Source organism: Rhineura floridana, chromosome 4 (assembly GCF_030035675.1).
Source record: "Rhineura floridana isolate rRhiFlo1 chromosome 4, rRhiFlo1.hap2, whole genome shotgun sequence".
Taxonomy (NCBI): domain Eukaryota; kingdom Metazoa; phylum Chordata; class Lepidosauria; order Squamata; family Rhineuridae; genus Rhineura; species Rhineura floridana.
In genome coordinates, this window is record NC_084483.1 from 31,081,921 (window position 1) to 31,109,898 (window position 27,978).

The following is a 27,978-nucleotide window of genomic DNA, read 5'->3' on the forward strand; positions in this document are numbered from 1 at the left end:
TCAGATTTGCAATATAAGAACCAAAACATACCCATCCTTCAAAATTCGCACATACCCAAATTTTGTGATGCAGTTCTCCAAACAAAGAATGTTTACAAAAGGCATATATTAGGGGAAAGTGTGCATAAAATGAATATTGGTAAAAATAGCATACAAAATGCATTATATTAAGAGAATGGCTTACAAAATATGTACGTAGTCAAAACTGCATACAAAAATATGTGGTTGCAGAAATTCACAATAAAATGCTGAAGAATTTTCATTTTTATAAAAAGAAAAATCACAAATTGCTGCAGAAATGTGGAGAACTGAATTTAACATTGGAAAACAAAGTACTAAAATTGAAGGGTTTTTTTTCTCCCTCTCTCATAGCACTAGGACTTGTGGCTATCCAATGAAACGGAATATTGGAAGATTCAGGACATACAAAAGAAAGAACTTCACACAGTGCATAGTTAAACTGTGGAATTCAGTCCCACAAGAGGCAGTGATGGCCACCAACTTGGATGGCTTTAAAAGAGGACTAGACAAATTCATGGAGGATAAGGCTATCAGTGGCTGCTAGCCATGAAGGCTATGCTCTGCGACCGTATTTGGAGGTGATATGCTTCCAAATACCAGTTCCTAGAAATGGCAGAAGGGGGAGGGAGAGTGTTCTTGTGCTCAGGTCCTGCTTGCGGGATACTCATGGGCATCTGGTTGACCACTGTGAGGACAGGATGCTGGATTAGAAGGGCCGCTGGTCTGATCCAGCAGACTTTTCTTATGTCCTTACGACAGCTCCTTCCATCCCTAAACCAGACTGAATGAACTTTATAGTGCACAAACTGGTAACTTGCCTCTGATAATGAAGCATAGAAGTGAAACTTCATTTATATTTCAAGTCAATTGCCTTCCTCCCTCGTAAAAGAAGTCTGCATTGGACCTTGTTAAAATCTATTTTGGATAGTGGCAGCAGATATTCTTCACACCCCCCCCCCCAAAAAAAACCACCCTTTGAAATAAGTAAATTGCTTTTCACAGTATTTAGGAAATGCAGGGAATTATATTTTGATAGTGCTACAGTTTCAGTTTATCACTATACAGAAATGAATGTACAATTAAAGTACAATTAAAGTCCTAGTCTTTTTAAATGGTCTAATCTCTGCTTGCAAAATCGTTGTGACTTCAGAGGATGCCAAACCCGTTTGCTATTCTTTAGCATCCAACAAACCAAGCCAACTGTATGCAAAATGCTGTCATCTGCATCACTTTAACCAGAATTTGGGCATTTTAATTCACAATGCAGAAAAGGAAAGGGTGGAAATGGTTCTCCTAGCAAAGTAATGGATATGCTAATCAAGTTATTTCGCATAACATGTAAAAAGCTAGGTCTACTTTCTTATTCTTAAATAATTCTTATGATTACCTTTGTTGGATGAAAGAATGGGAGTGTATCTCTGTTGATTCTCCTTGATATCTCAGTGGCTTTTGATACCGTCAACTATAGTATCCTTCTGAAGTAGCTGTCCAAGTTGAGGGTGGGTGGTACTACTTTGCCGTAGTTCTGGTCCTACTTGGATGGCTGCCCTCATAAGATGGTGCTCAGGGTATATTGTTTGACCCTGTAGAGCATTCAGTAAAGGGTTCCACAGGATTCAGTCTTATCCCTCATGCTACTTAACTTCTACATGAAACCACTGAAGAGGATCATCCAGAGTTTTGGAGTGCATTGTCATCAATACAGAGATGACATGCAGCTCTATTTCTCCTTTTCATCTCAAGTAGGGATGGTGCTGGACATGCTGAACCAGTGCCTGACTGCAGTAATGAACTGAATGAGGACCAACAAACTGAATCTTAATCTAGACAGGATAGAGATGCTGTTAGTGCGTGGCTTCTCTGCCTGAATAAACTGTGTTCAACCAGATCTCCCTGTAGGAGCAGATTTGTAGCTTAAGGGTATATCTGGACCAATTTATGTCACTGGAAGCACAAGTGGCAGAGTGCCTTCTACCAGCTTTGGCTGGTGTTCCAGTACAACTCTACCTGGATTGCCTGGTTTCAGTAGTGTATACTTTGGTAATCTTACAGTTAGATTACTGCAGCTCATTATACATGGGACTGCCTTTAAAGATGGTCCAGAGGCTGAAGCTGGTGCAGAATTCAGCAGACATTTTACACTAATTTTGGCTCTTTTGCACTGGCTTCCAGTACGCTGCCAAGCCAAATTTTAAGTGCTAGTTTTAAAATATAAAGCCTTACACGGCTCAGGATCCCATTACCTCATGGAATGCTTTTTTCCTACAGTATGTGTACCCCCCAGGATCCTGAGGTCTTCGTTGGAGGCCCACCTCCAAGTGCCTTCTTCAGCAGAAGCGTGGGCAGTAGCAACAAGAGTAACAGCCTTTTAACTAGTGCTCTCCACCCCCATTTATAGAATGCTGTCCCCAAGGAGAATTGCCTGGCGCTGTTTACATCTGTTGGGTTGCCAGGAAAAGAATTTTCCCCTCTCCCAGGCATTTGACTGTTAATTTTCTGTGGGTTGGTAGTTTTTAATGGAAATCATACTGTTACTATGCTGAGTGGCAGGATGTCCTTCATTTTGTAGATTTAATGTATAATTAATGCTTTACTTACTGTGTTTCTGTGTAACTGCTGGTCTGTGTTCTAAGAGTTCAATCACCATAAGAATTTTTTTGTATAAGGCAATGAACAAATGAAACAAATAAATCCTCCATATGTATTTGTTTATTTATTACATTTATATCCCACGCTTCTTCCCAGCATTATATTAATTAATTAATATATTAACTGAGCAGATCCTTTGTTATATGAGCATTGATACTCAACCTTGGCTTTGGAACTGGTCAGGTTACCAAACTAAACAAACGGCCATGCATTAGGTCATGGAGAACATGTTACAACACTTCACATGCTGAAAGCACTATATAAAAAGATGAAGGCAGCACAAGCAAGTACATGAACTAGAATTTATCATGTAAATTGGGAATTCAGAACTATAAAACTTTGCCCAAGGATAAATGGCTGTAAGGAGAGATAAAAACTCAATTTCTGTTCCTCCAGGCCAGTGGGCACAATGTTGATGAACTAAAAATAACTCACCTTGTAGGAGCTATACTCAGAGTAGCTTGCCCTTTGTTCTTGAGGATAGTTTATGATTCGGTAGCGAGAATGTAGCTGAGAAGTGTTCTTTAATATGTTGTTGCCTTTCTGTGGCAGCCATTTATAGCTCATGGACCAGGATCAGGAAATTGTGGTGCAGTCCAGTCTAGACCATTTCCCCACCCACAAAAAAGATTGCTGTGTGAGGTGGCAGAATCTATAGCATCCAATGATAAGAGAAAAGGCGGGTCAGAGGAGACATGATAGAAGTGTATAAAATTATGCATGGCATTGAGAAAGTGGATAGAGAAAAGTTCTTCTCCCTCTCATAATACTAGAACTCGTGGACATTCAAAGAAGCTGAATGTTGGAAGATTCAGGACAGACAAAAGGAAGTACTTCTTTACTCAGCGCATAGTTAAACTATGGAATTTGCTCCCACAAGATGCAGTAATGGCCACCAGCTTGGACGGCTTTAAAAGAAGATTAGACAAATTCATGGAGGACAGGGCTATCAATGGCTACTAGCCGTGATGGCTGTGCTGTGCCACCCTAGTCAGAGGCAGCATGCTTCTGAAAACCAGTTGCCGGAAGCCTCAGGAGGGGAGAGCGTTCTTGCACTCGGGTCCTGCTTGCGGGCTTTCCCCAGGCACCTGGTTGGCCACTGTGAGAACAGGATGCTGGACTAGATGGGCCACTGGCCTGATCCAGCAGGCTCTTCTTATGTTCTTATAATAATATAGTGAGAGTCACAATATGTAATTGGTTAATAACCACTGTGTGCCTTTGTGATAGATTTATTACAGGGAAAAATGGAATTGTGCAGGCCTTCTGTTGCCTCCCTGTTTGTTTAGTCTCCTTTTTGAACCATAGGCTAACGTGATTTTTTTAAAAAACATTTCAATAAGAGCAGAAAACTGCTAGCTGGTAGCTTAAAGGGAATTTGTCAAACAATTTGAAGAATATAAAGTTGGGCTCCAAGATTACTGCAGACTATTATGCTTTAGGAGGAGAAGTTCTTTCTGTTTCTGTTTTGTTTTGCTTTTTTAAAGGAAGAACTTTTAAAGTTAGATAATGGAATCACTCAGGAAAACGTAGGAGTGACAAAAATGAGCTAATATAGGATAAGAAATTTAAAAGGAATGGCTCTTTTTAAGTAATAAGACTTTCTCTTGCTCGTTTTCTGTTATATTTAACACATTCTTGTTCTTTACAAGCAAAGACAATATCTTAATCAGTGTTTCTGTATTGCTCAGTTATTCCTACTCCCTGATTCATGTGCACATAGGCACCTCTTGTATTTCAAATGTCAATGCCAATTTATGATGAAACATACATTATCTTTTCACAGCTGTCAGTTGATTCCCGGGTAGAGATGACAAAGAAGGCTATTAAGTCAGTGAAACACGTTGCTGAAAAAGCTGGGAAAAGGACCTCTGAGGGGGACAACACAGAAGAAGTGGCGAACAGGCACATCACTTATGAAGATGCTTTGAATCATCTACAGCAATCTCTTGCACACCTGGAAACACTTAGCCATAGCTTTATTTCTTACCTGAAAAACAGTGACCAGGTAAATGACATTTTTTTCCAGTCTAATCAAATCAATGTTACACATAATAATCATATCAGATGCTAAACATGTTCCTATTTCTGTAGGCTTTTCCAACAGGATGACTTGGCTCACTAGCAGTATCAAAAACATTTTTTTTGAAAACTGTTTTTGTTAACCTTATTTATTGTATTTTTATTGTTGTACACAACTATTATATTTCCTAATGTTTAGCAGTCTATAAATGTATAATCTGCACAATAAATAAATAGATGATACTCAATATTTTTATGGGTTTGTATTCAACATAGTGCTAAGTTAAAAAGAGTTTGTGTTGAAGTTCTCCTGCTAGTGAGTCATCTTCCACAAGGGCAAGTGGTTCTCAAAGTGGACAGCTTGTATTTATGTGTACAGTTTCTAGGATATAGGAAAGTAAGAGGTAGTTTTGCAACATTTGCAACATTTCTGCTAGCACAAGCTGTTGTACAATGGTTCTGCCAGTGGACCTGTTGCATTGGATTCCTGTTTTTCTCTGTTGTGCAAGATTGAGAAATAAACCCCCACTAGCACAAGGGCCCTGGCAACATTAGACACACAACCCACAGTCTCTTACTACTTATAAAATAAATACATTTTTTTCATCTTTGCCAGCTATGCAAGTAATATCCTTTGTACACAACTGGTCAAATCAAATGCAGTTTCAGGATGTTGCAAAGCCAAGTTATGCTAAAAACAGTAGCAACTTATTTTTTAAAAGTACACAGAAATATATGTAAGCATAAAAATTCCTAAAACAGCATTATGAGTTTCTAGTCCTGTATGATTAGTTCCTAAAATTGCTTTGTGCAGAGGTGGAAATAATAGCTCCTATTGTAATCTTCATGTGCAGCCAGGGATAAAGGTATAACTAGTACTTCATTTCTTTTTTTTGAGAACATGTTACATGAAGACAACAGATCATTGTAAGTTTCACAGTTAGGCAGAACCATTCTTCTCAGCCTGACAAACATTCAGCAACATAGACAAATGCTCATGGAGCCAGATCCTTAGTATGTTTACTTGAAAGTAAGCCTTGCTTCAGAGCTTTTTGTTTTGAGTGTTTCGCTGAGGTCATCTCTTGCTTCTTCTTCTTAGCAATTAAATCTGACAGTTTAATTATTGTTGACCTATAAGGAATAAATCCTGTGAAGAAAAAGTGGACTGTCCCATGTATATTTAAAATACCTCTCTTTCCAGAATATACTACAGGAATATGGGCATCAGTATGATTTATCCCGGTCAGAAAAGGAGAAAATCAGTGAGCAAGCAGTAACTATGTGTGTAGATGGTCAGCCCCTGAATATGATACAGAAATTATTGGAAGTTGCTGTTGGAGATCTGGGACTCTCACCTAAAGATATAGTAAAGACAGCTGTAAATCACGTGGTGGGTGCTTTAAGGTGAGTTAAATTTATAAACCTGAAATGTTTAAAGTATATTGTTAGCGCTGTAACTAATGACGCAGCTGGGTCAAAGCCAAAAGGAAGCCCAGAGGCTGATGCGCACAGATGCGAAAGGAGAGTCCGGAGTTGTACGACGCACACAATAGGAACATGGAATGTGAGAAGCATGAACCAGGGAAAGTTAGAAATTGTCAAGCAAGAAATGGAACATATCAACATTACAATACTTGGCGTGAGTGAATTAAAATGGACTGGAATGGGACATTTTCAATCAGGCAACTACAAAATATTTTATGCAGGAAATGAGAAATCAAGAAGAAACGGAGTTGCTTTAATAGTGAGAAGTGATGTAGCAAAAGCAATTAGGAGCTACAACGCAAGGTCTGAGCGAGTGATATCAATGAGATTAAACGGGAAACCTATTAACATAACCATCATCCAAGTCTACTCTCCAACATCAAATGCAGAAGAAGAATTGAAGAGATTTTACGCAGAAGTACAGGAGGAAATTGATCACACACCAAAACAAGATATGACGATAATCATGGGGGACTGGAATGCAAAAGTAGGGAACAGAGAAGAACTAGGAATTATGGGGAAATGGGGCTTAGGTGACAGAAATGAAGCAGAAGACTTATTGAATTCTGTGAAGCCAATGATTTGTTTCTTGCTAACACATCTTTTGAGCAACCAAAAAGACGACTGTACACGTGGACATCACCAGATGGTCAATATAGGAATCAAATTGATTATATAACTGGAAACAGAAGGTGGAGAAGTTCCATACTTTCTGCAAAAACAAGACCAGGAGCAGACTGTGGTACAGATCATGAACTGATCGTATCGAAAATCAGAGTAAAGCTAAAGAAGAACAACAAAGCACTCATAATGCCATAATACAATTTAAATAACATCTCAGCAGAATTTAAAGATCAAATAAGGAACAGGTTTGAGGCTTTAAACTTAGTTGACAGAGAACCAGAAGAACTATGGAATGAAGTCAGGGAAGAATGCAAAAAGACAATACCTCTTGTTAAAAAGAGAGAAAGATCTCAATGGATGACTGAAGAAACTCTTCAAATGGTTAAAGAGAGAAGGAAAGCAAAAGCAAAAGGAGATAGAAACACAGTCAGAACCCTAAATGCAACTATACAACGACTAGTACATAGGGACAAAGGAAACTATTACAATAGTTATTGTATAGAAATAGAAAAGGACAACAAAATGGGAAGAACAAGAGCCCTATTCCAAAAGATTAGTGAAATGAAAGGGAAATTTAAACCAAGAGTAGGAATGTTGAATAATCAACAGGGGAACACACTGACTGACCGAGATGAAATAAAAGGAAGATGGAAGCAATACACTGAAGAACTCTATAAAAGAGATGCCAGGATGACAGATTCATTCACGGAGGAACCATATGATGAAGAACCAGAAATTTTAGAATGTGAGGTGAAAGCTGCTCTTAAAATTCTTGGAAGAAACGAATCACCAGGAATAGACGGCTTACCAATCAGGTTGCTACAAGCTACTGAGACTGAATCTGTCCAAATTTTGACTAAAATCTGTCAAGAAATATGGAAAACTAAACAATGGCCCACAGACTGGAAGCGTTCAATATACATCCCACTTCCAAAGAAAGGGGATCCCAGAGAATGTAGTAATTACCGAACTATTGCCTTAATATCCCATGCAAGTAAAGTAATGCTCAAGATTCCACAACAAAGGCTGTTACCATATATGGAGCAAGAAATGCCAGACGTCCAAGCTGGATTTAGAAAGGGAAGAGGCACCAGAGATCATATCGCAAACATACATTGGAAAATGGAACGGAGCAAGGAATTTCAGAAGAAAATCACCCTGTGCTTTATAGACTACAGCAAAGCCTTTGACTGTGTAGATCATGGAAAACTCTGGAATGCTTTAAAAGAAATGGGGGTGCCACAGCATCTGATTGTCCTGATGCGCAACCTATACTCTGGACAAGAGGCTACTGTAAGGACAGAATATGGAGAAACCGATTGGTTCCCCATCGGAAAGGGTGTGAGACAGGGTTGTATTTTATCACCCTATTTGTTTAATCTATATGCAGAACATATCATACGGAAAGTGGGATTGGACCAAGATGAAGGAGGTGTGAAAACTGGAGGTAGAAACATCAATAATTTAAGATATGCAGACGATACCATACTCTTAGCAGAAGCCAGTAATGATTTGAAACGAATGCTGATGAAAGTTAAAGAGGAAAGCACAAAAGCAGGACTACAGCTGAACATCAAGAAGACTAAAGTAATGATAACAGAAGATTTATGTAACTTTACAGTTGACAATGAGGACATTGAATTTGTCAAGGATTATCAATACCTCGGGTCAGTCATTAACCAAAATGGAGACAATAGTCAAGAAATCAGAAGAAGGCTAGGACTGGGTAGGGCAGCTGTGAGAGAACTAGAAAAGGTCCTCAAATGCAAAGATGTATCACTGAACACCAAAGTCAGGATCATTCAAACCATGGTATTCCCGATCTCTATGTATGGATGTGAAAGTTGGACAGTGAAAAAGGCAGATAAGAGAAAAATTAACTCCTTTGAAATGTGGTGTTGGAGGAGAGCTTTGTGCATACCATGTACTGCGAAAAGACAAATAATTGGGTGTTAGAACAAATTAAACCAGAACTATGACTAGAAGCTAAAATGATGAAACTGAGGTTATCATTCTTTGGACACATCATGAGAAGACATGATTCACTAGAAAAGACAATAATGCTGGGCAAAACAGCAGGGAGTAGAAAAAGAGGAAGGCCAAACAAGAGATGGATTGATTCCATAAAGGAAGCCACAGACCTGAACTTACAAGATCTGAACAGGGTGGTTCATGACAGATGCCACTGGAGGTCGCTGATTCATAGGGTCGCCATAAGTCGTAATCGACTTGAAGGCGCATAACAACAACAACAACAAAAGGCTCCCTATGTCATTAAGAATTCTGGAATATCAGGATTTTACATAATATATGGAGCCTACTCACTGCAGACATTTGGGCTCCAACATGCATTCACCTTCTCTCCCTTACTCAATGGTAATTGTGTCTGTGGGAGAATAAGTGAATAGGGCTTCCATGCAAGAGATCATCAAACATGGCAGTTTCTACATAAAATTACTTATTACTGTAAATTGACCCTTATGGTACCTCTGAAAGAGTAAAACTTGGGCAAATCTCCAATGAGTCAGCCATTATTTCATAGTTCATATATTTTTTATATATGAAAACACTTCATATTTTTTCCGTAAAATCAGGGAGATGCAGAAATATAAACAGCATGATGTACTTCTGTCCTTGAAATGCATGTGAAGGGTATAGAAGTTCAGGCATGCCCATCGGTAGTGCTTATATTCATATGAGTGCAGCTCTTGCACAGATTCAATGTGAAGATTAAAAAGTGGACCTAGTTTCTTAGCTGATCTGGCCTTGTTCAAGTAGAGTTATTCATCACTTCAAAGACACTCCTGTCTGACTTTTGACAAATCTCTAACTTCCTACATGCTCTCATCTTTTGTGAGGAGTGCACCACCACCAGGCACTGCTTTTGACTCTTCATACAAAGGCACAAAAGAAGGGGAGGTAATCTTTAAGATTCAAACAATGTGTTAAAAGTATCACATGTCCTGCTAGTATTATGCTACTGATTGAATGCTTCTTCACAACAACAACTCCCTTCTATCGAACTCTAAAACATCATAGAGGGGAGTACTGTCTCTGCCGTCTTCCAGTTATACTAGTTTTTTACGAGTTTTTGATACTGAAGAGTGTTCATGCACTTAGGCTACAGTTCTGTGCACACTTATATGGAAGTAAGCACCACTGAACCCAAAGGAACTTATTTCTGAGTAGACATAAAGACTTGGGAATGTAAGACCCAAGTACCTAGTTACTTACTTTGGAGAAGAAGACATATGGCGGCAGGAGCTTAATGTTTCGTGCATCACTTTGACTGGAGAGAAGGCCTTCCTCACCAATGGAAGAAATGGATATACCGACAATTTCCCCCCCCCGAGGATAATGGGATTGGTAGTTCTATTCAGGCCATGGAAACACCCTCCATTGGTGCCTCTGGAGCACCCGCTACCATTTCCATTGCTACCACCTTTTCCCTCGCTTGAAGGTAAGTTGTTTACAGCATGGCAAGGTAAGGGGAGGAAGTGAAGATTGTGGGGGGGCCTTTTGCAAGCCCCTAGACCAAGTGCTGAAATGTGCTTCTGAACACATGCGTGTGCGTCCTTCAGTAAATGTGGTACAGGAGCCTGGCTTAACTTTGAGTACCACAAAAGTATGCATGTTGCCTTGTTAATGTTGTTAAATATGACAGCTTCTACTTGCAAATACAGTAAAACTCAGGTAACAAATTATTCTAGTCTTTCTCCTTTTGGGATAATTGGGGGTCTTGCATTTTTGCTTTATGTTTCCTGTTTTATTTGTTGTGACAGTGGTAAAACAAATTCAAGTAGAAAAATGTGTAATTTGCAGTGATTTACTGCTTGATAAATAGCATAGAATTACACACTCGAAGCATTAAGGATTCTGAAGCATTTGTTCTAAAATGAGTATTTCTACAGCCTTGTGTTTGTTGTGTTCCCTTGATAGTGAAAATGGTGCTCAATCTCCTTTCAAAAAAGATCCTTTCCAGATCTTAGAAAATATTGTGTCTGCTGTCCACACAAGTGCTGAGAACAGGTAAGAGCTTTGTGGGTATATCACAAACATGATTACACTGGTTAGTCCTCTGTAAGGTATACTTGTCTAGGATGTTAGAGCGGAGGTATTTGTAGTGCTGATTATTTTTTTCAGATTTTGCATAGTCCCCACTATCTGTCATGTGAATGTTCAAAATGGGGATGGGGATAGGGGTGTGAACAAAAGCCCCAAGCACAAACCTTTGTTCCATTGCCTGCATGATGCGCTCGTGGGTGCATACGCACACACACACACACACACACACACTTCAATCTCTAACCATCCCCATATTGATCAGGGTAGATATGCAGAGGAGGTTCTACTCACGTTCAGACTGAAACACTTTTGACTTTCAGTTGGCTTCACCAATAGTTGCATGTGAAAAAAACCTTCAGCAGCCGTTCCACTAAAACACCCTTTGTTCACTACTAAGGTGTCCTGTAATAGACTACTGTTTTTCTGATAACTCTGTAACATTGTTCTCAGATTCCTTTTGTTTGTTTGTTGTCAAGAGCTGTTAACAATCATTTTTAGATCTAGCTTGATATATTCATATAGTCATGAACAGGGCTCACAATCTGCATTTTATGAAGCATTATTTACCTCTGCTTCTTTTTGCAGTTGTAGGAAATCAAATATAAATTGTCTCCTTCAGGCTGTTGCCGTCATTTGAAAAATGAGCTTCCCCAACTTTTGAATCCAGGGTCTTCACCTTTTTCTTTGTAGTTTTTCAACTTTTTAATTTGTAATTTGAATACCGCTTACTCTGAAGCTCATTTCTAATTGAAAACCACATTTCTGAGAGATGGGATATAAAGAGAATAACATAGGCTAAATAAATTTTGAAGTTTACACAAAATGATAACGTAAACTGTCAACTTACATTATTTCAGTACTTCCAGACAGGTTCAATCGGTGTTTTCTGACTGATATTACTTTCCCATCTGTCTTGTTAGGATGAATGTAGCAGCATTAGTTACAATATAAATCACATTCTACCTGGAGCTTCTTTCTTTTGAAAAACAGTGTCAGTTTGAAATATTGCCAATGAATACTACAACATTATTTATGCATTTATATATAGTCATTTGGAGCTAGTAAAAGGACAAAGGAATTCGGGGAGGATTGTTTTTTGGCTAAGATGAAGTTCTTGTGTCTTGCAAATCTCGCACCATCACACTGAGATCATTCTAATGTGTATTTCATTATTAAACTTGTGTGTCATTCAACACATACTTTGCTCCTGTTTCCTGCTTAATGAAAACAATATATTCAACATGCAAATTGCCAGCTGGGAGACTAGTGATTCCTTCTAGGCAACTAGTAAATGGGATCCTTCCTCATTCACTTCCCATGTGCTTTTTAAGGTTAACAGCAAGGGTTTTTGTCTTCAGAGGCCTTGCTTTGCTCTGTTAACACCCTCTCTCCACAACAATCAAGTAGATATATAGAGCACATCAGATAAAACCAGGCTGAAGAGGTAAACAGGGCGGGGCGGAGAAATGGAGTGGTACTCTCTAGAGGAATAGGAAATGAAAGGTTATACTGAAAAGAGAGGGAAGGGGGAACAAGAATGATGGTGTGACCCACATTTGTGCGAAATCAATATTTTTATGTGATGGCACCCATTCTCTAGAATGGGTTGCAAACCCATTGCTCGCACGCACCATGGCACCCACAAAGACCTTCAGTGGTGCCTCAACAGGTAGACCAGAATCTGAGCTTTCATTGTAAAAATCTCTAGTCCACCTGAGAAAAAAATTATGGAGCAAAATGTGCAGATAGCCTTCAAAGTGATTTCTGTGAAACAAGCCAGCCTGGCTGCTTCTGCCTGTCAGTATTATTAGGCAATGAGTGAAGTCAGAGTTGTGATTAATAAGTGAGTTGTTTGGATACCAGGCAATAGAAATCTCTTGTATCCTACATAGCTGCTGTTTTGCCTTCGTTCTTCAGGCACTTGTGCTTCTGTCTTCTTTTCTGTTGAGGTTTTGGAAAAATGCAAAGAAACCAGGCAGCTTTCCCTGCCATAGAGCCAAATGTTGCTGAGAACAGTGGGCAAGATTATTTTTATTTTATTTATTTGTAGGTCTATTCACCAAGAAGGATTAACAAATTTCTGATAATTAAATAGAACCTTCCTATTCAAGGACAGTAAGCCTCTTGGTACTAAATTTGGGCAAAAATCAGGGAAGGCTCAGAAATATTCTTTTCAAAAATATTTTTTATTGAATTTTCAAAAACATTAACATTAGAACACAACTTTTACAGTGTTACAACATCATGTAAGCGTGCCTCAATATACAGATTTCAAGTAAAAGACCAATAGTTATTGCCTCTCCTCTCTACAACACATTGGTTATTCAGTGTTTATAGTCACGCCAGAAGGTAAAGTGGGTTATTTGTTGTTGTTATGTACCTTCAAATCGATTTTGACTTATGGTGACCCTATGAATCAGCGACCTCCAGAAGCATCTGTCATAAACCACCCTGTTCAGATCTTGTAAGTTCAGGTCTGTGGCTTCCTTTATGGAATCAATCCATCTCTTGTTTGGTCTTCCCCTTTTTCTACTCCTTTCTGGTTTTCCCAGCATTATTGTCTTCTCATGATGTGAATCATGTTTTCTCATGATGTGTCCAAAGTATGATAACCTCCGTTTCATCATTTTAGCTTCTAGTGATAGTTCTGGTTTAATTTGTTCTAACACCCAATTATTTGTCTTTTTTGTGGTGCATGGTATCTGCAAAATTCTTCTCCAACACCACATCCAGATCCCCGGACAATCCACTCAGCTCTCATCCTTTTATCAAGCATTTCCTTAGGGGGGCAACCTTATCAGCGCCACCTACAGTTCACCGCTACCCTACCTGGGACTTGCACAAAGTGTTAATGGCCCTTCAAAAACCTCCATTTGAGCCTTTAAGTCAAATTCCTCTTCGTTTACTGTCCTTTAAGGTATTTCTTGTGGCCATTACTTCGGCCCGTAGGGTGTCTGAGCTGAATGCCCTATCTGTGCATAAAAATTTGTGTGTGTTTCATAAGGATAGAGTGGTCCTCCGCACAGTCCCTTCCTTTCATCCCATGGTCCTGTCCACCTTCCACTGCCAACAGGAACTGGTACTGCTGTGCTTCTGTCCCAATCTGGTTCATCCCACGGAGAAGGTGCAGCACTCACTTGATGTGAGGAGAGCCCTAAAAGTATATATTTCTAAGACTAAGTCATTTAGGAAAACCGATAATTTGTTTGTCTTTTTACCCAGCGTCTCTGGGGAACAAGGTTTCCACTTCCATGTTAGCTAGATCTCCTTGGCATATGCCTCACTAAGACTGGCCCGGCCAGCTGGCATAGTGGCTCACTCCACAAGAGCGGGGGCCACATCAGCAACATTTTCACGCAATGCTCCTCTAACAGAGATCTGTAGGGCAGCTACATGGGCCACTCCTAATACGTTCATTAAACGTTACAAGATAGATGCATATGTATCAGCTGAGGCAGCTTTTGGGAGGAGGGTGCTACAGCACATCCTCTCAGACCACTAGAGTTTTGCAGCCCAGTGTTATTCCCACCCTACATGGGTCAGCTTTGGTATGTCCTACCTGATATCATCTTTTACATGCACAGGAGAAGAGACATTTGGTCTTACCATGAAATTGGTCTTCTCTGTGCATGTCAAAAGATGATATCAGGGCCACTCCCTAGGAGGGGCTGAGCTGCCGTGGCAAGCACAAATAGGCCTTTAGCAGAGAGTGTATGAGTACTGTTGTCTACTTCTGTTAGTGTGTTCTTCCTATTCTTTTCCTCGTTTATTGGCTTGTCATGGAGAAACTGAAACAAGAACAGGACTGGACCAGGAAGGGCCTACAAAAAAAATTCAACAGTACTCTTTTGCCTTCAACTGCTAGGTGGAGCTAGCTACCCACCTGATATCATCTTTTGACACACACAGTGAAGACCGATTTCACGGTAAAACCAAATGTCTCTTTTCTCTTACCACTTTTTTCACTACCCAACTTTCACATCCATACATAGAGATCAGGAATACCATGGTCTGAATGATCCTGACTTTGGTGTTCAGTAACACATCTTTGCATTTGAGGATCTTTTCTAGTTCTCCCATAGCTGCTCTCCCCAGTCCTAGCCTTCTTCTAATTTCTTGACTATTGTCTCCATTTTGGTTAATGACTGTACCAAGGTATTGATAATCCTTGACAAGTTCAATGTCCTCATTGTCAACTGTAAAGTTACATAAATATTCTTTTGTCATTACTTTAGTCTTTTTGAAGTTCAGCTGTAGTCCTGCTTTTGTGCTTTCCTCTTTAACTTTCATCAGCATTCGTTTCAAATCATTACTGGTTTCTGCTAGTAGTATGGTATCATCTGCCTATCTTAAATTACTAATATTTCTCCCTCCAAATTTCACACCTTCTTCATCTTGGTCCAATCCCGCTTTCCGTATTATATGTTCTGCGTATAGATTAAACAAATAGGGTGATAAAATACACCCCTGTCTCACACCCTTTCCGATTGGGAATTGGGTTCCTTTCTGTTGGGTGAATTGTCTCGTCTGAAGAGTTTCATATGAAATCAGTTGAAACCCAACAGCAGAGAACTTGTCTCCTGAGATTTCATCCCGGCCTTCCTACATTCCTGTGCCAATTTTTCATTGAGCTCTTGCTGCCATATTTTTGCATACCAGGAATTAAGTGACAGTGCATCAAGATCTTTCCAGTGTGCAGATATTGCAAGTCTGGCTACTATGACTGTTGAACCAAATCTTTCTTAGTAATGATGCCATTATTTTCTCCCTTGAATAAAGATAGGATCGCTAATGCTGGGTCTGGTAATACATTTTGTCGCACAATTTGACTGATGGAGCTAAAAAAAATTTGATGAAAGAAAACTTTGTTGTGATACATGACTACCAAAGGTGGAAAAGTGTGCCCTTTATCCGACAGCCAGTCCAACACGTTGGAGATAACCCTGGATTAATGTAGCCGAGGTGGACTGGGGTCCGGTGCCATCTGTGTATTACCTTTAAGTTTGTTTCCCTGATCTGTGCTGAGGTGCACTTGAAGTGAAGTTTAGAGCACATGCTGTCCCGTTCTACATCAGTAAAAAGTATGTTAATATCTTGCTCCCATGCTGCCCTTATACCACCTTTGTCCAAGTATAGCATATCTACCAACATAGAATTTATTTGTGATATCACCCCTTTCATGGGACCACACCTATTACTACACGGTCCTTCAAATATGGTTAGAGATCACAGAGGTGGCCCCATTCTGTATAGATACCTAGAAAACACTATAATTTGTGCTTTTCTGAACAACAAATTAGGCACATCCTGAAGCAACGTATCAAGCTTTTCAGATGAGATGTGCCGTCCTTTGTCGAAAAGGTCATACACTGTGCATAGTCTATATTAGATGCCCATCCTCTGAATTGTCCATATTAATATGGATGTCGAAACTTGGGGTGGTCACCATAAATTGCAATCAACTTGAAGGCACATAACACAGAGAAAGGACAGGAGTGGTAAAGGAGCAGGATTGAAACTTTTCATCCACTTCTTCCAGACCAGAAATGTAACTTTTAGAAAAAGATTTGCAAACTTGCTGTAATAAGACCTAGAGGAAGACAGAACAGGCATTGCAGATAGAGATGGGCAGGAGGGCTCCACTCCATTTCCACCCAGGGCACCTTCTTGCATTCTGTAATAATATACAACATTTGCTTCAACCAACAAGCCTCAAAGTACAAGCATAAATCTGGAATAAAAGAACCCTTTATGTTCCAACCTTAACAGCACCGCTCTGCACAATCTGGATCTCATACCCTGGCCACTGTATTGTTCCAATAAGCCCTGCCAATTTTTAAACATTGAGTAAGGAATTGCAATTGGAAGATTCTGAAAGGGAAACATAAATTTAGGTAAAATTATCATTTTTAGAGATGCTGTACACCCAAGCCATGAGACTCTTCCAACTGGCAATCTCTGATTGAACTGAGGAGAGTAGGGGACCATAATTTATCCTACATTGTTGACATTGATCTTTGGTGATGTTGATTCCCAGTGACCTGAAACTACTGAAAGATAGCGACAAGCCTAGAGATGACTGGAGTATGGTCTGGGTAGACAATGGAATGTTTATACACATGAACTCTGACTTCCAGGCCTGCCACTCTTCAGTATTTGTTTAGATGACTTCAAAGGGCTGGTACCGCTGCACTAGGATCTCAAAGTATCAAATAATATCATCAGCAAATACGTTTATGACTTGAGTCCTGCCCGTGATTTCTACACCCTTAATATTGGGGTCATTTCTGATTTTATTGGCCAATGTCTCTATTGCTATAGCAAATAGGATTGGCGACAGATGGCATCCTTGTTTAGTGCCTTGAGATAGCTTAATAAATGGCCAGTCATACCCATTAACCCTGATTGTGGCTGAAGAGGTGGAGTAGAGCTGACATATAACCCTCAAAAAATCAATGCCAAAACTCAATCTATCAAGGAGGGTGATTAAAAACAGACATTCCAAGCAGTCAAAGTTCTTGAATGCATCCAGTGATAACAGAGCCAAAGGGGTTTTATTTATCTTGCTATAGTGGATTGCATTCAAGACCCTACGAATGGCATCTGAGAGTTGTCTTCCTGGCATGAAACCTGTTTGATCCTCCTTGATACAATGAATAATGAACTTATTTGAGTGCATAACTAAAATTGAAGTAAATCACTTGGTGCCTTGGTTTAGTAGTGCTATTGGGCAATGATCCCAGAAACTCTGAAACTTTATGGGGCATTGGAAGAATGATCAGTTGCGCTTGCCTCCATGTCTCTGGGAGCATACTGCACTGCATAATATCATTAAGCAGCACCTGAAACTGAGAAGTCAGCGTGTCAGCAAAAGTATTGTAAGCCCTGATGATGTCCCAGAGACCTGTCACCAGCTACCTGGAAATGAAATGCTTGTTACGATAAAGAAAAATATGTTCAGTGCTAATTAGTTTCAGCAACACACACTCTCTTTTAGATTTCACCTGTTCTAGGGAAGAAGAAGACTGCATCAGAGAAACTTTTGCATTGGTAGCCTATTCTCATGGAAGAAGTCAAAATCATTTACTACCACAGAGGAATTTGTGCAACAGCCTCCAAAGCTAACTCAGAACTAAGAAAGCTTTTATGTAGATGCCTTTGGTAGTAACAAAAAAAAAAAGCATTAATGTTAAAAAGGAATTCAGTTTTTCCCCTCAGTATTTTGCTCTTGAGGCATTAGTTGGTTTCTAGAAAGGAAATATTCTGTCACAGGAGTTTTGATCTCCCTCAAGTTCTGCCATGTTTTTCTTGGTCTATTGATCTTGTAACTGCTAACATACAAAAAAGAATTTGAAATTAGACATTAGCATCTTTGTTTACTAGTAGAGTGTTTGGAGCAAGTATTTGAATGTTTGATCTCTGCATATTCATTGGGTACAAGCGACTCTTTAAAAGTTTTTTTTTGTTGTTTCTTAGAGAGCTGATGGAAAATTGAGTTGCTGTCTCTGTAGAAGTGTTCATAGATGTGACTCATGCATCTTTGTCAGTATCTGCATGCAAAAGCAAAATGCTGTGAAGCACACAAATTTCACTTATTTGTACGTGACATGTCCAAACATAGACTTTGAGATTTACTTGTGGGCATAAGAAATTAGAATATTAGAACAAAACAGAAATGCCTGCCCAGTGGGATTTTTGATTTCCTGTATATGTGTTTGATGGTGAACAGCAGATCTTTATGAAGATCCTCCATCAAAAGTGAGTTTCGGGGACCCTTAAACATGTCCCACAAATAGCTCCAGTGGGATACCTACAGATTCTTAAAAAGGAATCCTGTTTACTATGGTAGGTTCTAATCTATTGGTAATGTAGTTCTATGTGTGAACAAGAGCCTCGGGCACAGACTGTGATTAGAAGGTAAAGTTAGGTTTATTAAAGGCAATCAGTTTATAGGATTTTAAAAGATGGAAAAATATAAAAACACAAATTTGTTAACCAGGAAGTTTCAGCAGTTTGTTGGAGAAACCTAATTTCAAAATTGAAGTAATCCTTAATAGAAAAAAGTGTCTGCTGGCACACTTTGCAAACAAAGGAGGAAGAAGATCAAGTAGTCATTCTTCCCATACTGCCCTGGGTCATTTATTTTCCCAGGGAACTAAAAGAATGTTACTTTGCATAAGCCCACATGTTAAATCACTCAACTATAACTGTACAAGACTCGCCAGTCTTACAACAAAATTAGCTTTTCCGGAAAGTGGGAAAGAGTATATAAATAGAAACAGGTCAACTTGGGTGTGAAGGACTGGAGCATCATCCCTGTTGGTTCTAGAAAGACAGGCATTGCAAATCATTCTTCAGAGCACTTAACCCACAAAAGAACAAAGAAAAGGATTTGGAAAAGGTCTGCCAGATGACAGAATCCCAGTTTCCACAGGGGATGGATGTGACTAGGGAACCAAGGTCAGACTATTTTGTCCCACCATTTTCCACTTTGAGTGGAAGTGGCTCTGCAAAGTCTCGTGCAAAGTTCACTTACATCATCTGCAACCTAATGCTGTTTTTAGTCTGGAAATGTCAGGAATGAAAACTGGGAACTTCTGGATTAAAGAGAGAGAGAGAGCTATGATATTTCTCTAAGACTGCACCCAAGTCTGAGCAACCTGCTATTTTGAAATAAGGCTTTCTACTTTTCAAAATGGAGTATTTTGGCTATACTTTTTAGAGATACAACTTCAGTTTTCCAAAGCCCGCCAAATCATATCACATACTGCTTTTGGATGTTTCCTTGTTTTCAAACAATTTTTGCAATATGGACAACTCAAGGCCTCCTTTGGTGCTCAGAACAGTTTCTATACAGTTAATTTGGAACCCAGCCTCAACAACTTCATACACTTCATAATTAATAATTAAAGTCAACCATCATATCAACTTTAAAAAACTGTGCTTTATCCCAAATGGGTGTACAGATCTGCTTCCACATGGAGGGAGCACTTCTTTTTGTGAAGCTGTTCACACACATATGATGGAGTTTATTAGTTAATTTCTGGAATTGGTTGGATTAGCACAGTGATTCCCAAACGGTGCGCCACGGCACACTGGTGTGCCGCAAGAGGTGGCTAGGTGTGCCGTGAATATTATGAAAGTATATTTTAAAAATGAGGAGAAACCCATTTGTATAGAGATTTATTACATCCATGATCAATTAATAGCTAGGCTAGGCCCTAAAATATATTAATATATTTTTAATTTTGTACACGAAGTGCGCCAGAAAATTTTTATGTGTTTTACAGTGCACCGCGAACCATAAAAGTTTGAGAACCACTGGATTAGTGCTTTCAAACTGCTGTGGATTATCTTTTTAGATCTTTTAAGTGTCAGAAACATTTTCTGCCATCGAGACTAATTTCTAAGAAGATTAACTTTTGAACATAATCATGTTACTACACGGCTTAGGACCACAATACCTGATGGAACGCCTCTCCTGACATGAACCCACACATACACTATGTTCAACATCTAAGGCCCTCCTCTGGGTGCCTACTCCGAGGGAAGCTCAGAGGATGGCAACAAGGGAGAGGGCCTTCTCAGTGGTGGCCAGGGCCGGATTATCCATTAGGCTTAGCAGGCTGAAGCCTAGGGGCCCAGAGCTCTTGGGGGCCCATGGGGCACTGGCCTGAGGGCCCCTGGAGCTACAGAGGCCCTCCGCTCTCCTTCCGCAATCCGTGGAAGCATCCGCAATCCGTGGAAGCATCCGCAATCCATGGAAGCATCCATGGACTGCCATCCCCCGACTATCCCCCCGCTTTACCTACCTTTCCGTTGTTTTTTGCGGCGCGCAGATTTGCCATCAATAAATATGGCGGCTGAGGTTTCCTTAAGAGGCAGAAGCCTCTGCCGCCATCTTGGCTGATGGCACGCATGCGTGCTACACACGCGCGTTGCTGCCATCAACAAAGATGGCGGCAGAGGCTTCAGCTCCTTAGGGAAACCTCTGCCGCCATCTTGATTGATGGCAAACCTGCGTGCACCGCAAAAAGCAACGGAAAGGTAGGTGAAGCGTGGGGATAGGGGGGCCCAAACACAAATCAGCCTAGGGGCCCTCCTCAGCTTAATCTGGCCCTGGTGGTGGCCCCCAAATTATGGAATGATCTATCTGACGAGGTGCACCTGGCGTCAACACTTATCTTTTTCGCGCCAGGTCAAGACTTTCCTCTTCTGCCAGGCATTTTAGCATGTGTTTTTTAAATTGTTTTTTAAAAAAATTAATTGTGTTTTTAAATAGTTTTTGTGTTTTAAAATTTGTATATTTGTTTTTAATGTCTTTCATTGCTGTAAACCGCCCAGAGAGCTTCGACTGTGGGGCGGTATATAAATGTAATAAATAAATAAATAAATTATTGTTAACTCTGTCTTTTTAATTTTTTCCCTATAAATACTTTTTTGTAGTCCTAATACAGTTTACATGTCATAATTTTTAATAATGATCTTTTTACTTTCATGTGTTTCTGAACATCAACACAATAAAGTTTAATTCTGAGGAGTATAAATAAGGAGTCCTTATTATAGAGCACCTAAATATTGTAGTGAAATGACACTCTGTGTGTGAGAGAGCGAGAGTGAGAAAGGGATGCACCATTTTTAACAGATGTGATTATTGATCTGATTGCAGTGAGAATCTGGTGTCTTCAGATGATCTCCTGGCTTGGCTTAGACCTTTCTGTGGTGATGATGCTTTGCCAGTGAAGCCCCGCATTAAAGTGCTGCAAATTTTGGAGCAGGCCTTTCATCTTAGTGATAAAGATAGCAGGCTGCTTGTATTCTTCAGAACTCAAGCTGTTCTCAAAGCCTGTTGGCCTCATACTCAGGTAAGCCATCTTGCTTGGTGACACTTGCTATTTTAAAACCATTAACTGGATTACCTTTTAAAAATAGCAAACAATTTTATCTTTAAATTAATACTAACTTATCCTTTCATTAAACCAGTTTGAGAATGCTGAAGATAACTTTTTTTTTAATGGGTTGCTTGTCAAGCATTGACAATGACTTATTTGTTTCTTTCTATATCAATGCATGTTTTGCTTTTCCATTTGCTGATGAATTTTAGATCTGCACTGTTGTTAATTTTAATGAAAAATAAACATTATAAATGAAAACAAATGAAATTGATAAAAAAAACTGCTACTGGGGCATGCATTATGGAAAGTTCTGTACATTTGCATGTGGCACGGATTATTGGCATTACATATGGGATGTCTGGAAGGGGGAATAAATTTAGAAGAGGAGCCCAAGTTTGAGAGAGAGACTGAGCTAGAGTTCCTTTTTTCCTGCTTTGGTATAATGGTCAAATCCACTTGCAGCTACCATTCTGTTTTGGGGAGGGGGCCATGGGCTGGAGCATTCAGGATTAATTGGGATTCTGCTGCACACCTCTTTTTTTTTAATTGTACTTTATATTCAAGTATGTATCCCTCCTGCCTCCAGAGTCTGTTTTGGCCCCACTACAAAGGTTATGTGTGTGGTGTTTACAGGACTGGCCCAAAACATTTTGCTACCTGAGGCAGAGCAGCAAATAGTGCCCCCTAAACCAAGGGCAGCCAAATTACTTTGATACTTGAGGCAGAAAATCCAGCTGACTCCTCTCCCTGACAGTAAAAAAAAAAATTATCGTAATAACAACTGACAAAGTCTGTTTCAGGCTGCCGCATGCTGCCTGATACTAGGACTGGCCATGGGCATTTAGTACAAGTTCTCCTCTGACATTCTTCAGCCCTAGGCATAAAAACACACCCACATAATCATTGCTTTTATACTGATTGTCAGTGAAAATGGTTAGAATTGCTCTTCTGAGATATTCAACAGATATTCCACAGTTAGATTTATCTTATGGTAATAATGAATTACTACAAGATTTTGAAGAAAGAGTTATGAAGAACATTTCTTCAGAAATAAAATCTGGAATGTCAAACCTGTTTCATTTTGAATCAGTGGAAAATATTTAACCCTAATAATTAAGCCCAGAGATGACCAGTACAAAGGCAAATGAGCTGTTACTGGTGAAATACCAGAGTGAAATAAAAATAATTCTCCATATACCGAAGCCTTTGAGATATGAATTAAAGAATTTTACCTCTCTTTGTAATTGGGGTTGGGGAACATTTGTATGTCATCATAATCGATGCTTTCTATTTTGGCTTCGCAAAATGCCTGTCACTTGGCTAGGAATGGAAGATAGTTTTTGATTATACGTTCACATTGTCCATTATGCATTTTAAAAAACCCTCTTCTATCCTTCTCCTTGCCTCATTTTGGCATTTCTTTTTAACATTATACTCCCCCACCCCTGTTTCCTGCGTGGCACCTAAAGGAACTCTAGATAATGTCAATGATGGATGTAGATTCTTATTGTGTAAAGATAATTTTAATGATATTGCAATGTTCAATTACCAGAAAGTGTGTGAAAGCCACCCTTGGTGTGTGTAAGTAATCCTCTTAGTCAGACTTTGCATATATCAAAGTGGGACTTAATATTTAATTATGCTTTAGGTGCTGTAAGTTAGTGGTCCTACAAATCAATGTACTGCTGGGAAACAGGCCAGCTTGTGCAAAGTTAAAAATGTACTTTATGGAGGCAGCCACCTATCTCACAGCTGGAAGCGCAACCATTTCCAGTTCTCTAATGATTAGTTAACAAAATTAAAAATTCAGATGTCCTCATTTTTCAAAGGCTTGAGAGGCCTTAATTCACATTCCAGTGGCATCCCACTGGGGAACTGGCAGCTAGGGATGGAGGTAAGTAGCGACACCAAGGGTGAGATGTGTTGTTTTTTTAATCCCCATGACACATTTTATCTAAGCTCTTCAGGTTCTATAATTTTCTAGTTAACCAGAGCATTAAAAATGTGCCTCAAAATGCTGACATTTTCTTTAAAAGGGAAAAATGCCCACTTTGAAGGATTTTTTTTAAAAAAAGAAAAAAACCTATACAGCTGAGCTGTTTCGTTACTTTAGCATACCTGGATGTGATGGGTAATTTTCTGCCATTGTCACAGCATTTCTGCACTGCACTTAGCTGACCACTTTGGCTGATGATTCTAAGCACACTGTTGGGAGCAAAGGCAGCATTCTGGGCAGGCCAGCTATTAAAAAGGAGTGTGTGGGTAAGCCAAAAATGGGGAACTTTTCACAAGCATTTTCAGCAACATCAAAATCACTCCTTCCCACTCACTTCTCTGGAGGTTTTAGGCTGAGGGTTTCAAACTGAGCAAAACTGCGGAAGCATTGCTTTCACTGTGACCTAATTTTATTTGCCCTCAGTGATGTCATATGTAGCTAAATCCAATTGAATGTAGTTCTGTGATCATGATGATGATCCGTGAACCCAAACTAGTTGAGATTGTCCATAAGACTGACTGGTCCTTGAAGAAGACATCCATCTGAGGAGAAGAAATGATTCAAAAGTAGCAGTACAAAGGAGCAAACAATGACAGTGAATAGGAGTTGGAAAAGGTGAAAATTCTTACAATGTAGAGAATTTTTTTTCTACTACTACAACTCGCCCCCCCCCAAAATCTACTTTTGACCTAGGGCTGACTCTTCCATGAGGCAAAAGCCTTAGGTGGGGGGGGCAGTGAGGCAATGAATTCACACTCTCCTGAGCCCATTGCTTGCCTCTTCTGGCTAGCCCTGCTGCTTCCTGCCCTCTTGGCAAGGCGAACCACCTCCTGCTTGCCCAGCAAGACTCTCCACTTCCTCCCTCCCTGCCTTACCATAAGAAGTACCAGGTGGGGGTACTTCCCTCAGAGTGAGGCATTCAGGATGGGATGGTCATGAAAGTGCTGCTGCTACAGTTTGCTATAGTGGCTAATGATTCCTATTTCCTAACATGCCTTTCCCAACCACATTGCCCATAATGTCTCTTTCTGAGGGAAGGACTCGCTGGTCCTTTCTAGAGGGAGGTGAAGAGGGAGGAGATGGTGGGCCTTGTTGTTACTGTTGCTGCTAAAGCTGCAGTAAGAGGACAGACGAAGTAAGTAAGTGGAGAGAGGGGGTGCTGCCACAGTGGAGAGGGGTGACGGAGGGGTGAGAGCACTAGCACAATCTTTTATGGCAGCCCTGTTTTGACCTAAAAAAACAGAAGAAGGTGAACAAGTAAAACAGAAGTACGCTGCTGAAAGACTACAAGTGGTGCAAAGAAGATTATAAAAGGTATACAGCAACTATGTTAATCCAAGTAAATATTCAAAGTGGACCCTTCACATCTAAGACAGTTTTGTCTATGAGAATGTGTGTTCTTTTCACATACCATCAGATATTCTTTTGATGAAATGTTAGGGACATGTATTATGTACTGAGTAAAGTCAATTTTCTGTACAGCTTTTATAGTCTTTTATGTCCCCTTTTTTTCCTGCCCCCACCTTGATACTGGAAAGCTGGCAATAATTATCATCTTATGCTCCAGTTATCCTCATATATCCTCATATATCCAGGACAGTTACCATATTCTTGCATCTGTCCCTGATAAATCATTGCCTGTTTTTTGCTTTTGGGAAATTTTGAGGGATGCCTTTTAAAAAGAAATGGTTAGCATGCACATGTGCTGTAGGATAGCCATTCTTAACTTTCAGCTCCTCCCTTGAATGCCTACTGCACCCATAAGATAGAAACACACTAACTGTTCTGCAGGTTCCAGTGCATCACCAGCTCTCTCTTCTGAAAATGGGGGCACACAACGCTAGTCTAACCCCGCCCCTTTTTACTGTAAAACCTGGTGGGATCAGCAGGAGTGATTTTTTTTAAAAAAAATCAACTTCAAAGAGATTTTGCAACTGATAGCAGATCAACCTGTTCACCCTCCAGGTGTGGCTAATGGCAACTCTTTGATCTAATGTGTTCACAGCCATAATCTGTGATCATCAGCCAGGCTGGCTGGGGCTGATGGAAGATGGAGTTCAGCAACATCTGGAGGGCCAGCTTTCTCACCCCTGATCTAGAGGCTAAATCTTGAAATGGCTCACTTATCTGTTCAGAAAATAAATGTTGCCAAATGTGTTGTGAATTGTACCTATTAATAAGCAGGACCAAATCCATTCTGAGATAAAGCATTGTAAAGACATATTTTAGTGTGTGAGAGAGAAAGAGAGAGAGAGAAACATATACTGGTTGTGCTAACTACTAATGAGCAAAAACTAAAAGAAATTTCAAAACGTTACAGTGGAGAGAGGAAAGAATGGCACCTAGGCTATGATTTTAATAACATGAATAATATCTCTGTTTTCATCTGAGAAGGGTTGGAAAGTATATATGCTTCAGAGATTAAACCTAATAATTCATAAACAACAATGCAACATCAAAGTCAGTTGGACATTCAACTTCACTACGATTTTGGAACACTTTCCAGTTCTTTGACCTCACCCTTGTGTCCTCAGGTTTGCAGGTTATACAGATTTTTGCAAAAAAATCCTGACTACTTTAAGAAAGTTTGAATAAAATTAGGAGGAAATGAATAGTTTTACTCTTGTCAATGATAGCTTTGCCAATTCCATGAAATAAACTGCCACCTTTAAAAAAGTCAAAATATTTACTGTATTGATTTCCAGATTGAATTCCCAATAGTAAATGATTAATTTAGAAGGAGGGGTTGTATCTGCAGACTTAACAGACTGGATGTCATGGCTGACTAACTAATTTATACAGTGCTCAGATATTATCAAAACATTCAGCTTAAAAACTCTGTGCTCTCTAAAATCCTCATTAGTATGTATTGCAAGCTCTGATATAGATACTAAATGTTGTATAAGTAATTCCTCATACAACAAAAATGGTCACTTTGCGTACACTGCAGATGCTGAAGTCTCTAAGTGAGCAATGATCATGGCCTAGCTGAGGTACTCAGAATAGTTAATTCACTAATAGGCAAAAAACTTAAAGGCTCAATCTTCAGCAGTAACTGAATCAGTGGGAGATTTTATTCTAGTCGCATTTCTGTTTCAAGTCACTTCAGCACAGTGTCTTAAAGTAAAGTATATATCTAATTTGAGGAGTTTTATTTATTTATTTTGATAACCCTTTTGTTGCAAATAAATCTGAACGTAGCTTATCTTTTTTACTAGCACTTCACTGTGACTGAGAATATATTATAGCAATAAGGAACTAATCTCAAATGCTTTCTTTGCAATTCTGCTTTTAATACTGTATTAATTCAAAGTCACTTGCAGTCAAGGACCTAGGAATATTTGTGAGATACTTACTTTTCAGCACCAGTAATGGTGCTGAATGTATTAACATGGATTTTGGTAGATTATGAATAAATCCTATGGTCTGAGCCCTGGTAGTTGAGTAAGGACAGGTTGTTTTCTGGTCATTCAGCATAGTTTCGCGAAACAATTCTATCAAAATATTTCTTTCAGAAACAGTAAGTTTCACAATTTATATATAGATCACTGCGATCTAGTGAACAGTGCTACATGGGGGGGTGTCTTGACTCGCATTTAATCATCTCTGTTGTACTGAGTGGCATAATAATTTATGCTTACATGAAAGATCACTTCAGATTATTGGGAAAGTTAGTCACCTTTTGATTATTCAGTCACATAACTTCCCTAGTAAGCCTATATTTTGAGGAAATTGACTAGCTTCTTACCATGAATCCCTGGGGTTAGATCCAGAAACATGGTATTCAACTGGTGCATCCTACCAGTTCAAAGGATTTCTTCTTCTACGACAGGACTTTTCTCTCTCCTCTTCCCCCCATGTGTGTGCTGCACCCTCCCCAAATCTACTCCAGCAGGGAACCCCTAGAATTAGGGGGTGCACAGGGGGAGGAGAGTGGGAGAACAGTCCCTTGCACAGGCAGAAATCCTTGTACTGATGGAACATTCACTTAGTGCTAAGTTGAATTCCACCCATAGTGCTTAATATACACTGTATTTTCATAAAATGGAAAATATGTAAATGAAAAATAATTGTCAAATTTATCTTTTTCCATTATATATTTTGCAAATTTTATTTTTGTATTATAGTTATTCCTTGGTGCCTTACACCGAATATAGTTATTAAAATTGTATTATGTATATATATTTATTTATATGCAATGTTCATCAAATATATAACAAG

General features: G+C 39.5%; 1 protein-coding gene across 2 annotated transcripts in view; it reads left to right on the forward strand.

Moving 5' to 3' along the window:
• NBAS (NBAS subunit of NRZ tethering complex) overlaps window positions 1-27,978 on the forward strand; it is a 297,038-nt gene that overhangs the window by 220,868 nt on the left and 48,192 nt on the right. For both annotated transcript variants that reach the window (XM_061622739.1, XM_061622740.1), the window contains 4 exons: window positions 4,457-4,678; window positions 5,894-6,096; window positions 10,741-10,830; window positions 21,536-21,731. In XM_061622739.1, the coding sequence (XP_061478723.1) occupies window positions 4,457-4,678; window positions 5,894-6,096; window positions 10,741-10,830; window positions 21,536-21,731 (711 nt within the window). The remainder of the gene's footprint in view (window positions 1-4,456; window positions 4,679-5,893; window positions 6,097-10,740; window positions 10,831-21,535; window positions 21,732-27,978) is intronic.